Raw genomic sequence first — 13,413 nt, 5'->3', positions numbered from 1 at the left:
TATCTTCGGGAAAAAGTAAGCCAGGTTCGAACCTCCAAGCCAGCCTTTGCAATCGGGAAAAAGTTTGCAGATGTGTTTTTCTTCTTTTCAATATAATAGGACTTGTTACCAAGTGTTTAAAAAAGCAACATTGATTGAAATACTTAATGATACAATATTTCGAAATTTTTTTTTTTAATGTCAGCACATGCTTGTTTGTCATTTAGCTCTCCATACGTAATGGAACATTTAAATACGTTAAAGAATCTTTCCATATGTAAAAGAATGCTCAAAGTTAAGAAATAGAATATAATTATCGCCTGAGTACTAAAATAAAAGTCAAAGTAGAATAGAAACAGCGTTTGTAATGGATATGAATGTCATAATTATCTTGAGATCCGTTATACATCGCTAGAAGCATAGTTCTGGAAGTCATTGTGTTAGCTCATTGGTAAGCTGTCGGATTTCAAATCATAAGGTTAAGAGTTCGAATCCCGTCTAGGTTAATCCTTTTTTTAAAATTATATTTTCCGCAATGCATGAAAAATTATATAAAATAATTACATTAGAATACATAAGTTGTGTATATATAACATAATCATTGCAGAACATAGTAATTATTATGTTTAAAATATAACATCTGAGATAATTTTCACAGTAGGTCGGTATTATATATGAGGATGTAAATACAAGTTAGGAAAATCATTTAATAGCAATAAATAAGTTATGTAGTGTATTTATTTGCATCTATTTGTCATACAGATGTAACTTCTCAATATTCTCATTACAGCATGTCATTTACATTCGTGAAATACAATATATTCCTACGGATATAGAAAGTGTATAAACAGAGTATCCAAAGTCGTATCCTGCTTCAAGACACATAACTTTTCCCGATCCCCTTAACGTCACGGGAAGAAACACAAATTCTCTTTAGAACGGAATGTCGTTACTTAGAGTCTCATTCCAATACGTTGAATATGCTTTTGTATATTCATCTCTCTCTCTCTCTCTCTCTCTTTCGCTTTGTTTATGTGTGTGTGTGTGTGTGTTGCGGAATATCCCAAGTTGAATACAACATTTGCCAAGTATATGAGCATCATTGTCATCGAATACCAGAAATTGAAAGTCGTGTTTCTTCAGGTTGGGTTTGCGTGTTCATGTTAGCTCACTGGTAGAGTACTGACTTGCCAATAAAGAGGTCTTGAGTTCAAAGCCTACAGCTAATTATCATTCTTTTGTTAGTAGGATTGCACAGAAATCGGATACAAGGAGTGGTTTACTTCTAGAAATATTTTCAGAAGCGTTTAGGTAGCCCTGAAAAGGGCTGTTTTCGGGAGTTAAGGCGGGGACATTAATATTGTGTCCAAGACCCTTCTGAATTTATTACACGCTCCATTCTTCTGGGCATGGAATCTATTACATGGGTGACAAATCTATCTCCTTCCCCTACCTCCAGCCATGCTTCGGAAACAAGATGCCACAGGTCATCCTGAGTTCTTGGTGGATCTGCCTCAGGCCAACTTTCCCTTAGAGTACGCTTCACTTCTGCCCACATATTTTCCATGAGATTGAGGTCTGCTCCACGAGCGGCCAGTCGATTAAATCAATCTCAGGGTGCCCTGCGAACCATTCCTGAATCACACGGGAAGTATGTATTGGCGACTGGTATTGCTGGAACTGAATTACACCATCAGGCTGAAATACCCGTACAGATAGCACCATGATATTACTGATAATGTCTAAGTACTGAGCATTGTCCATATGTCCTTCAATTCTATGAAGCTGTCCTGCTCCGCGACTGGAAATCCAACCCCAACATAAAATAGATACATGGCCACTGCGATTGCAAGCAGCCACATATCCATGGTCATATCGGGTGCCTCTCGGACGATACACAAAACGGCGTCCCTCCTTTGATGTTGTGAATATGGATTCATCTGAGAAAACTACGTTTTCCCAATTGAGACCCACATTCGCCTGTGCAAACGCGAGACGGTTAATTTTGTGGTCGTCTGAGAGTTTTTCCTTCACGGCAGCAACACGGCCACGTAACCCAGCATGACGAAGTCTTCGCAGAGCTGTATGCTTACTACCAGGAAAGAGAGAAACTTCCCTTAGCTGTCTAGACGTCCTTAGTGGTTCTAACCGGGCTTCGTTTACTAATCTCGCATCTTGGGCTTCGGTTGACACATGCGGACGACCAGGAGATCGTAAATTATCAGTCTGACCTGTAGCGCCATATTTCCGAATCCATAGCCTTCCTGTAGAGGCCGGGACACCTACTCGCCTGCTAGCTGCAGTTGCAGAATAACCTTCCAACTCCCATAAAGTAATTACTGCTGTACGTCTATCCATAGTTACCAATGTTCTGAGCTGTGAGAAGGAAGCAATAGGTAAAAGCTAGTACCTGACGTGTGATTGGTTACTTGCACGACACGCCTATTGTGGGGAACAGCGTTGCCAGATCTAGCATAATGATGCTAGATCTAGCATAATTTGCATTTCTCTAGCATCTAGCATCTTGCTTTTAGCATCCTGCCCAAATCTAGCACAATTTCAGCAAGTTTATCAAAAAGCCGTAAAACCTGGAGATGAGAAAGAAGTTGGTCGTGGTAAGAAAAAGAACGGCAGAAATGTATCCTCTTCCATTGATTCATACAGTCGGTAAACCATACAGGCAGTCTTATTTTCCGAAGTAAGTTCGAAACGTCTTTGGGCTATTTTGTGGCTCCACCCAGGGTTTTCTAATCCTTTAACTCCGAGGCATGGGCGGAGCTATGGGGGCCATTCTCCCCCCAACTTTTTGACAACTTCACTATCTTTATTTCTGACTTCATGATCATATTTATTCCTGAAATGACAGCTCCGAGACCGACCAAAAATCTGCCCCCCCCCCCCCCAGCAGACGATTCCCAACTCCGCTTATGCTGCGAAGTAATTTTCTTTCAAAATATGCAAACAAAAACTTTGCATTCATTTATACGATATATACGCCATTGAGTCTGGCAACGACTGCATTAATTTAGCTGAGTTAAAATTTTGGTGCGTGAAGTATTGAGTTCTATCCATGCAGTCTTGCTCTCTGTGTATTTTAAGTTACGTTATCGTATCTCAACTTCGTTTTTTTTTAAACTCCTGAATTAGTAATTATGAGGATCTAGCATAATTTGACCGAATCTAGCATAAGTTCGATCAGGTTTTGGAATAATTCCGAGCTGTGAGTCTGGCAACGCTAGTGGGGAACGACTTGGTCAACGACTCGCGAAAGAAATCTGAAAATGGTGCGCCGTAATAATGATATAAAAAACAGTTTTTAAAAAGGAATATTAATACATACGAAAAGCTGTTTAAAGAATGAATTGTTATACTGACTTTACACGTATAAAAACATATACCATATACCAAACAGATTGAGCGATATGATAATAGCTGTTTTGAGACAAACTCTTTCGAAGTCCAACTTCGGGTATCTTCGGAAAACAGTAAACTAAAGCTGCTGGTTCGAACCTCCAAAGCCAACCTTAGTAATCGGGAAACGATGTACAGATATGTTTTTCCTTCTGTTAAATATAATAAGACATGTTGAAATGGTATTAAGTGTAGAAAAAAGTAACATTGAAATACTTAATGATACAATATTTCGAGACTATGTATTCCCACTCTCGTTTCGTCATTGTGATTTCCATACGGAAAAGAGCATTTACGTATGAGCTCAGTTATATTTCAGAAGCAACTTCCGAAAAGCGGTCATGTTAGCTCAGTGGTACACCACCGAGCGTTAAAATCGTGAGTTCGATACCCGTTCAGGTGAAATTCTTTTATGATATTCTACTTTCCTCAATGCATGAAAATTATGTAAAATAGTTACATTACAATTCATCAGTTGTATATATCAGTTGAATATATATATTCATATCATCAGTTGTATATATCAGTTGAATATATATATTCATATCATTTCACGACATAAGTAATTCTTATCTTTAAAATATAACATCTGAGGTATTGACAGAACGTCGGTGTGTTATGTGTGAATATTGAATACAAATTTAAAAAATCGTGTAATAGCAATAAATAAGTTATGTAATGTATTTATTTGCAGCTACTTTCATCGCAGATAACTTCTCAATATTCGCATTACAGCATTTAGGTAGAGCATATCGAAAATCGGATCGTGGTCCAAGACAAAAAAAACTAGCTAGCCCCAAACTGTCACGTAAGAAATTCGCGAATCGCAAAAGTAAAGTGAAGAGATTGAGAGCGGTAATTCCTTAATCGCTTTCTCTCAACTCTTTCTTATCTGCATTTATACACATAAAAGTGTATGTATGTATGTTCCAACATAACTCATGTATGCCTAGAGCAGGGTTTCTCAACCTGGAAGTCGCGGCCCCTAGGGGATCGCGAAGATAGGCGGAAGATATAAATATAGTTAGAATCTAATACCAGAAATTATTTTTAAATATTACTTTTAATTTTGTTCTGATATACTGAACATTATCAAAGGGTGTAGAATTCGTGTTACTATTCGGTTCAAAGTATCTTGTCGTCGCGAATTCTGTCGAGAAATTTGAAGCTTAAAATATACAAAACGATAATCATGCCTGTTGTTCTGTATGGTTGCGAAACATGGTCGCTTAATCTGAGGGAAGAACATAGACTGAAAGTATTTGAGAACAAGATCCTTAGACGAATATTCGGACCCAAGAGGAACGGGAATGGGGAACGGAAACTTCATAACGAGGAACTACATAATTTATACGGTTTACTCAACATTGTTAGGGTCGTCAAGTCTAGAAGGCTTAGGTGGGCAGGTCATGTAGCTAGAATGGAAGCAAGTAGAAATGCTTTCAAAATCTTGACTGGAAGATCAATCGGAAAACGACCATTAGGAAGACCTAGGCGCAGATGGGAGGACAATATTAAGATGGATCTCGCTGAGATAAGAATACAAAGTAGAAACTGGATCCAATTAGCTAAGGATAGAAGTCAGTGTAGAGCTTTTGTGAACGCGGCATTAAACCTCCGGGTTCCATAGGCCATAGAGTTAGTTAGTTAGTAGAGTTGTTTAAAAATGAATTTAAATCAAAGAGGTATGATATAAAACTAATAAGAACTGTATATAGAAATACTAGAAAAATACACATGCAACAAAATCTGCACATTGAAATACAATTAAAATTAAAACCTAATGAAACACCTAAGATTGGTGTAATTTCACTAGTGCAGCAATGTCCGGTTCAATCTTCATGACGAACATTATCAAGCCATTTTCAACTGATAAGCGATTTCTTATCTTTGTTTTAATGTTTACCATAAAAAAAAAAAAAAACACTTTCGCACAAGTACGATATAGCAAATGGAATTATTACTTTTAAAGCAGCAATGCCCAGACCAGGATATTCTTCTCTCCTCATCAGGCAGAACTTGTCCAAGTCTTCGTTACAAAAAAACAGTTGCAAAGACTTGTCGCATGATCATTCTATTATTTGGTCAAGAAGTTGTGGGCTTAGATCGGATACGTTAATGGCCTCTTCAATGAAGGAGTTTAACATCCATCTTGAACCAGCACCTTCGTCGTTGGGAATATAGATATTACAGTTACTGTATCCACTGTCAGTGCCGGGCGCCGAAAAAAGGGGCCACAAATTTCGGAGGAAGTGTGTTACTCATGTTAGGAAAGTGCATGTGCACATGTGTAAAATAGAAGGAAAAACGTAATAAAATGTGCTCAAAATTAAGGAAAGGTAGGGTTTATTTTGAAAATGTTATTGAGCTTCGTGCCAACCATGGTGGCGCTTCGTAGCTAGTCTGTCGACGTCACTCATATATACGGTGACATCGTACTATACTCTCGCCCCGGGCGCTGATTTCCCATGGCACTGTTCACTATAAACAAAAAAATGGATTCTACTATTATAGAAATAGGTATGTTAAAAATCCCACACTAGCTTATTATAAAACATATTATAAAAGGGTCGTTGGCAAGAGCGTGTGATAAAAGGGGATCGTGATAGGAATTAGATTGAGAACCACTGGCCTAGAGTAATTTTAACCACATTTCTTATGGTTTCAAAAAGAGTGCTGTCGGGTTACCTATGGTGAATGGGAGGGGGATACATATAAAAGATTGCTAGAAAATGATCGATATTAGATTCATAGTTTTCGGGGTCGCTTAGATAAATAGTGAGACTTTCAATTTCGCTTAACTCCGATTAAGCTCTCATTAGTAGGGATGGGCACGAACGATTTTTCTTTGAAACTAGACTCGACTCGAAACAGACATCTTTGAGGTCTACTCTTGGACTCGGCGCGAAAAATGTCTTCCAACTCGACTCGGATTAGAGTCAAGTCGAACCAAAACGAGCCAAATCCTGTGTGTAGTCCTACCTAGACAATACATAGACAATAATTATTCTATCATCAATTATACTACTATTACTATAAATAATAATAATAATAATAATAATAATAATAATAATAATAATAATTATTATTATTATTATTATTATTATTATTATTATGACAACACCGTGTACAAACATGAACAATAGATGGTTAGTAAAGGAATACTAAAAGCTAGTTGACTGCCGACGTCGGTAGTCATGAACTCTACAAGGCAAAGACATCGTTCATTACTCTAAGCTGTAAGCGTCGGTGGACTACAGATGATCAACTATTGACCTCTCGCCAGAAATTGGTGGCCCCGCAGCGACGATCCGTGGTGGCCCAAGTTCCATTTTGAAAACTTTACTACCAGCAGCAGAGACGCGATGAAACGCCAACGAACCACAAAATTACTCTCCCAAAATATGTCAAAATGCCTATATGTGTGATTTGTTTATATTTAGGTGAATCAAAAAAAAAAAAAAAAAACACACAAAACAAATACCCGGGGTGGACGCAAACTATCAATATTACGATTACTAGGCACGTGTTCTTCTGACTTCCTCACGGAAACGATCATAAAAAGCTTGGTTGTTGAAGGATAAATCATTGACGCCTTAATTTAGCCAATCAGACAAACCCCTACATCTCGAATTCTAGGAGGTCATACCGTGAACCGTTTCAGATTTATTGCTTTCTGGTGGAGTACTATCCATGCGCAAAATTTGAGCATAATAGCCGACATGCATCTTCGGTGCCTCTTATCTTTAGTACAATTTTAACCAGAGATGGTGTGGGTCAATGAAAATTTGATCCACGACCCATCATGACCCACTATCACCCACCACCCAAATGCCCCATTGGCCCACTCTGATCCATCAACCATCGTGATCCACTCTGACCCACCACCAACTATGAACCACTCTGAACCATTGTGACCAACTCCGACCCACCAAAATCCATCGACATCAACTCTGACCGATGGCCCACGTCCTCCTCTCCATCAGGGGCGGATTCAGGGGGGGCGATCGCCCCCCCCAGAAGAGGAAACTTTCTTATTTTACATATATAAATAAAACCCATCCCAAAGTTTGAAGCCCTTAAAAGTAGCAGTATGACAACCCACCGCCCCTCCCAGAAGTCGGTCCTGGATCCGCCCCTGCTCTCCATTAAATAAAGAGGTTACACTTGTAATAAAACAAGACTGTGAAATTATCACTTATCGGAGTTTGAATTTCTACCGTTAATGGCTCAAGCACCTCTCTGTTACAATACTGGTGGGTCTGACCTTTACGATATTGTATAATGGCAAAGTGTTTCTCATCTTCCAAATTAAAATGAATTTAAATTTATCATATATAATTATTTCTTTGTTGCCTTACAGACACATTTTAGTAGAAAATAGGGTGAAGTTTGAAAGTTTCAAATCAAGGAAAAGTAGACCAACGTAAAAAAAAAAAAAAAAAAAAAAAAAAAAGAGAGAGAGAGAGAGAGAAACTAATTTTCTATATAATTAAGCACGCCGTACTAATTGAAAATGCCCATGTAATTAAGTTTAGACTACAAATTTTATGGCCATTTTTCTCTAACTTTATGGCTTGATTGCCTTATGCTCGGAACGCTCCATATATTAAACACCAGCTTCAACAATTATAAATAGAAAGCAGTGGGTATAAAATTCAAAAAGAACTTTAGTTTGCATTACTCAATCTGTTTCTCAACTAATATCAATCGTTTTCGATTATTTTTACAAATCAACCCACTACCAATTTCCAATATATAGAAAGTGCACCCCCGTCCCCCCGCTCATAAAAGATAATTTTAAAAAATGCCAGAACATATTCTCTTTATTTTAAATAAAGAGTTATATGCTGAATTTCAGCTCTCAGTTGAACGGCTTGTGAGATACTAAATTTTTCGCAAAAAATCGGACTTCTACTCCCCCTAAGGATATGTATTATAATGAAAGTGACACGCGTATGATAACTTCCCAGTTGGGATTGGAGCCTGATTATATACCAAACGTCAATTCATTTGACTTTGCAATTTGACCGTGATGATTACGCAGACATAGTTACTTTCAATTTTTTATGATGCATATCCTTATTTCATATGTTACAGATGATTCAAAAATATTTTTTCAAGCAGTTAGCTCCTCTAGAATCTCACAGGCTGCATCCCAAAATCCAACTCCTACTATCCTATGACAATCCAAAAGTGACTGAACTTTTTTATTAAGAACAAATGACAAAAGAAAAATGGAGATCTTGAAAGTAAAATGTAGAAAAGCTCGGTGCCCCCAATAACTACATATTTCTCCGCCCCTTCATCCCGAACTTAAAAATAAAACTTAATTCGAATATGGTTAATTAGTGAATTTATTACAGTTAAATTCCACTCACTACATGCTACAGCTACAACTATGTAACAAAAAATAACAACTGTGAAACATGTTCTGAATTACTATTAGATTTCTTACGCTATTATTAAACATATTAGAATAGTAAAAGAGGATTGTTCGTGAAATAGTATATTTGCTCTTGATTTATAACTTTTTCATACGGAAAAAAATAAAATATTATTCAAGTTTTAAACTTTGCTCTCTGCAAATATGTTGCCCTCTAGGCAATGGGACCAATGTGAAATGTGGATTAATGTGGACTAATGGGAAATGCTGCACTGTTAGCGGCGCTGAAAACTTACGATTCGATTCTAATATCGAATGATTTCGATATCTTTATGTCGCTACGTAACCACCCTGGGTACTAATGGGAGCTTAATTGGACTTGAATTGAAAGTAGAACTATTCACCTAAGCGACCACGAAACTATGGATTCGATACTAATATCGACCCGTTTCTAGCATTTTTGATATGTATCCCGACAGTACTCTTTTTCCAGACTGTAAGAAATATAGTTAAAATTGCTCTAGATATATCAGAATTATGTTGAAATGCACACATAAATCCACTTTTATATTCTGTATAAATAGAGAGTGAGCGAGCGAGCGAGCGAGAGAGGGCGACTCAAGGCACTTCCACATTGCAAAAGCATATATCAGGAATTGAATTGAAAATCTATGTAAAGACTTTCTGCTGTGGCATGCTTCATAAGGACAATTCCAGTCTGCTCACGTGACCTTTGGGGTTCATGAATTTTTTTTTGCGAGCGTTCCGACTTTGGATTATCTGTTTATACCTTCTGTTTATGCATCGAATACCTTTTCAAGAACATAAATGGCATTCTGTATTATGAATGTTGAGAATTACCCTCTATATGACAAATAGCTGCAAATAAATACACTACATGATTTATTTATTGCTATTGAACGAGTTTCTTAACTTGTATTTACATCCTCATATATAATACCGACCTACTGTGAAAATTATCTCAGATGTTATATTTTAAACATAATAATTACTATGTTCTGCAATGATTATGTTATATATACACAACTTATGTATTCTAATGTAATTATTTTATATAATTTTTCATGCATTGCGGAAAATATAATTTAAAAAAAAAGATTAACTTAGACGGGATTCGAACTCACAACCTTATGATTTGAAATCCGACAGCTTACCAATGAGCTAGCACAAGGACTTCCAGAACTCTGCTTCTAGCGATGTATAATGGATCTCAAGATAATTATGACATTCATATCCATTACAAACGCTGTTTCTATTCTACTTTGACTTTTATTTTAGTAGGTCTACTCAGGCGATAATTATGTTATATTTCTTAACTTTGAGCATTCTTTTACGTATGGAAAGATTCTTTAACGTCTTTAAATGTTCCATTACGTATGGAGAGCTAAATGACAAACAAGCATGTGCTGACATTAAAAAAAAAAAAATTTCGAAATATTGTATCATTAAGTATTTCAATCAATGTTGCTTTTTTAAACACTTGGTAACAAGTCCTATTATATTGAAAAGAAGAAAAACACATCTGCAAACTTTTTCCCGATTGCAAAGGCTGGCTTGGAGGTTCGAACCTGGCTTACTTTTTCCCGAAGATACCCGAAGCTGGACTTAGAAAATTATTGCCTCAAAACACCAATAAAGAATGCGCTCAACCTTTTTGAGACAAGGTGTACCTAGGTAATATTCGTTACAACGTAATAAAATTATATCATATTCCATATTCACTTTCATACTGCATCTGTTCGTTATTAAATCACATCTAAAAATGTTTTTGTTCATAATTTAATATTTTTTTTAGTGTAGCCTCCTTAAAGTCTTTGATTTTCTTACTGTGTAGAGCAACAATACGAACCAAATATTGTTTCTGGGCCTCATCTTTCGTTATAGAACTGTTGTAAGCTTGAATAAGGGCAACAGCTCTTTCAGCACAATCATTTACAACAGCCAGGTTTCCAACACTTGTATTCATTTTTTTGGTATACTTCATTTATTATCTAAGACGAAGAATCTTTTTGAAGGAAAGATTTTGCCTGTTCTTCACCATCGTTCAGAAGTACATTGAAGAATATGGTGGAGCGCCTTGTAGCATAGGATTCCAGCTGAGCTGCCGTCGTGAAATTGTTCCCATCTGCTCTTCCCATATCTTCCTTCTTTTCAGGTTTGACTACCATATTGTTGGCTATCGCTTGCTTTGTTGAATCTGACACGCGGGGATCAAAAAGTGAAAGAGGAATTAGGTATTCAGACAGATACCATAAATGCCTTTTCATCGCCGCAAATGCTGCATTCATAAATTTTTCGTTATGATCAGGCACGTAGCCAAGGAAGAGGGGTCCGGCGATCCGGACCCCCCCCCCCTTCGAGACCAAAAATTTACATTATAAGTAAATATTCCATTCAATCAATTGCGAATTATTGTATTCTTTTTTGCAAAAAAATACCATTATTTCAGAGAGAAAAAGCATCACTTTGTTATTAAGTAATGGCCTCCAACACAAAATACTAGCCAAAACTATCTAAATGAACGTTACCCACATCTATCGGACACCCATGTATTCAGATGCATAGAGCGCAACGTAAGGAATCGTCGTTTCAATTTGTAATCACATTCAGATCTTTTCCCTTGCACGAATATATTCGTGGTTTTAAGTTAAGTGGTTAAATATTGTGCAAGATTGAGCGACCTCTAAATATAGTCCTACATTGGGGATTTTTTCCTCATGAATGCATGTGACTGGTAGAAATAAAATAACAAGTGACCCATTAGTGAATTCAAAACTTTAGTTTTTTCATATGTTTTTGGACCACCCTAATATTATATATATATATATATATATATATATATATATATATATATATATATATATATATATATATATAAAATAAATCACACTCGTAGACTAATGAAGTGGACATTCTGATCCCCCACTAATCCGCATTGCCTCAATTTCATCTTCCTTTTCAATAGTTTTAGGTAATACATGCTTTTTTTTTTTCTTTCCCGCTTCAAGTTTCTTTTGTTTATGTACAGACCTATCTTTGATCCGGACTTTCCCATACTCTCGATTCTGGATAACATTCCATGTAGAGAGAAAAAAATAGCGAAATATGAGTTATATACATATTACCTAGAAGTAAACCTCTAGTATTTTCTATTACTTCCCAAATCCATTCTATCATATTGTCACAATTTATGTTGGTCACAATTTTCTTTAGTTACTGAAATTTTATTCTGTCATTATCTTCAGAAGAGTCATGTACATTTAACACTTTCAAGAAATCCATAATTAAAATAAAAATATTATGTACTATTAGTTCCCCAATCCCTTACAAGTGATATTCTGTATATGGTAGAATGTAAGTATTGGATTCTTACAAACTGCAACGTGACTGCTTATAAATCTATCAACTTACCTCTTGAAGTGGCTCTACGAGATCCCATTTGCTTTCAATTTTAAAGCGAGGTAAAGAAACTCTTACATTTCTTTCGTACATATTATTCAAGATGTTGTCAATAGTTGTAAATTTGGAGATCACATTCTGAACAGTAGAATTTTCGTAAGGCAGCAACACCAACATGTAGAATTTGTCATTCTAAAACAGTAAAGAATTAAAGTAATAAATAAATTTTGAATTTCAAAATTGATTTCTTCATGTAATCACAAAATCTTGCTTACAATTGAGATACAAGTTTCGAAAATTAAAAATAAAGAGATCATGTTTTGTGAGCGAAGGTAAAAGCTTCTGAAGTTCTTAATCCAAGAAAACAAAATTTAAATATAATTACTATATTATTATTATTTTGTTTACATTAAAAATAAAACTTTTAGTTTCTTACTTTAAATTTGGAATTAACAATTTCGTACTTTTTTAAAAAAAAGTAATACTGAGTAAGAAAGGCCTTCAAACGTTATTTAATTCTATAAATTACCTGCATATAAAAGTAAAAATGTTATCACTGTATATCACGTAATAAATCATATCTGTATTTGATAGTGTGGTTAGCATTCTTGTATTTATAGCGGTTTTTTTTACAAACCTATTTTGTTTGAAACGTTATATTGAAGAATAAATGAAGGCTGAATTTAGTTTGCTGAATAAAATTAAATTCTCATTGTCTCTAATAAAATAAAGAAAAATACCAATACAGTAATAATACTAATAATTTCTTTTTAAAAAAAGAATAGAAATGAAGAGTTTCATTGGAAACTGTAAAAGTTATGATTCCCGAAGTTATTCATGGTATGTCATTTTGAATAGATTTTTGATGCCAAATAGTGTTCTATGAAGACCTTGCAGTTGTATCACTATAGAGCGATAATTAATAGACTCTTAATGTTCTAACGTTAGTAAAATAGATCAGTATTGATTTTTATCTAATTTCTGTACACGGGTGCAGGAAATGTCTTTTCTACAATCACATTACTATACAAAATATATATATATAATAATTATTCCAAATTGTAATTTTATTGTACAAAGGATCAAGATCTTTAGTAAAATATGCAAGCATATGAGGAAGTGTAAAGCATCAACTCAGTTCTTTAAGTACATGAATTTCTCAGGTTTTTTAGCCATTTTGTACACAGTAAATCATCAAATTACTTTGTAAATATGTT

General features: G+C 35.5%; 1 protein-coding gene across 8 annotated transcripts in view; it reads right to left on the bottom strand.

Moving 5' to 3' along the window:
• LOC145685819 (leukocyte elastase inhibitor-like) overlaps positions 1–13,413 on the bottom strand; it is a 58,097-nt gene that overhangs the window by 31,746 nt on the left and 12,938 nt on the right. For all 8 annotated transcript variants that reach the window (XR_014131488.1, XR_014131487.1, XM_081758394.1 and 5 more), the window contains exon 7: positions 12,209–12,388. Coding sequence is in view for 6 of the 8 variants with exons in the window: in XM_081758394.1 (XP_081614520.1) it covers positions 12,209–12,388 (180 nt within the window). In the remaining 2 variants the exon portion in view is untranslated. The remainder of the gene's footprint in view (positions 1–12,208; positions 12,389–13,413) is intronic.

The sequence above is a fragment of the Thermobia domestica genome, chromosome 5 (assembly GCF_964235325.1).
Source record: "Thermobia domestica chromosome 5, izTheDome1.hap1.1, whole genome shotgun sequence".
Classification (NCBI taxonomy): domain Eukaryota; kingdom Metazoa; phylum Arthropoda; class Insecta; order Zygentoma; family Lepismatidae; genus Thermobia; species Thermobia domestica.
This window is presented reverse-complemented; position numbering and strand designations above follow the sequence as displayed.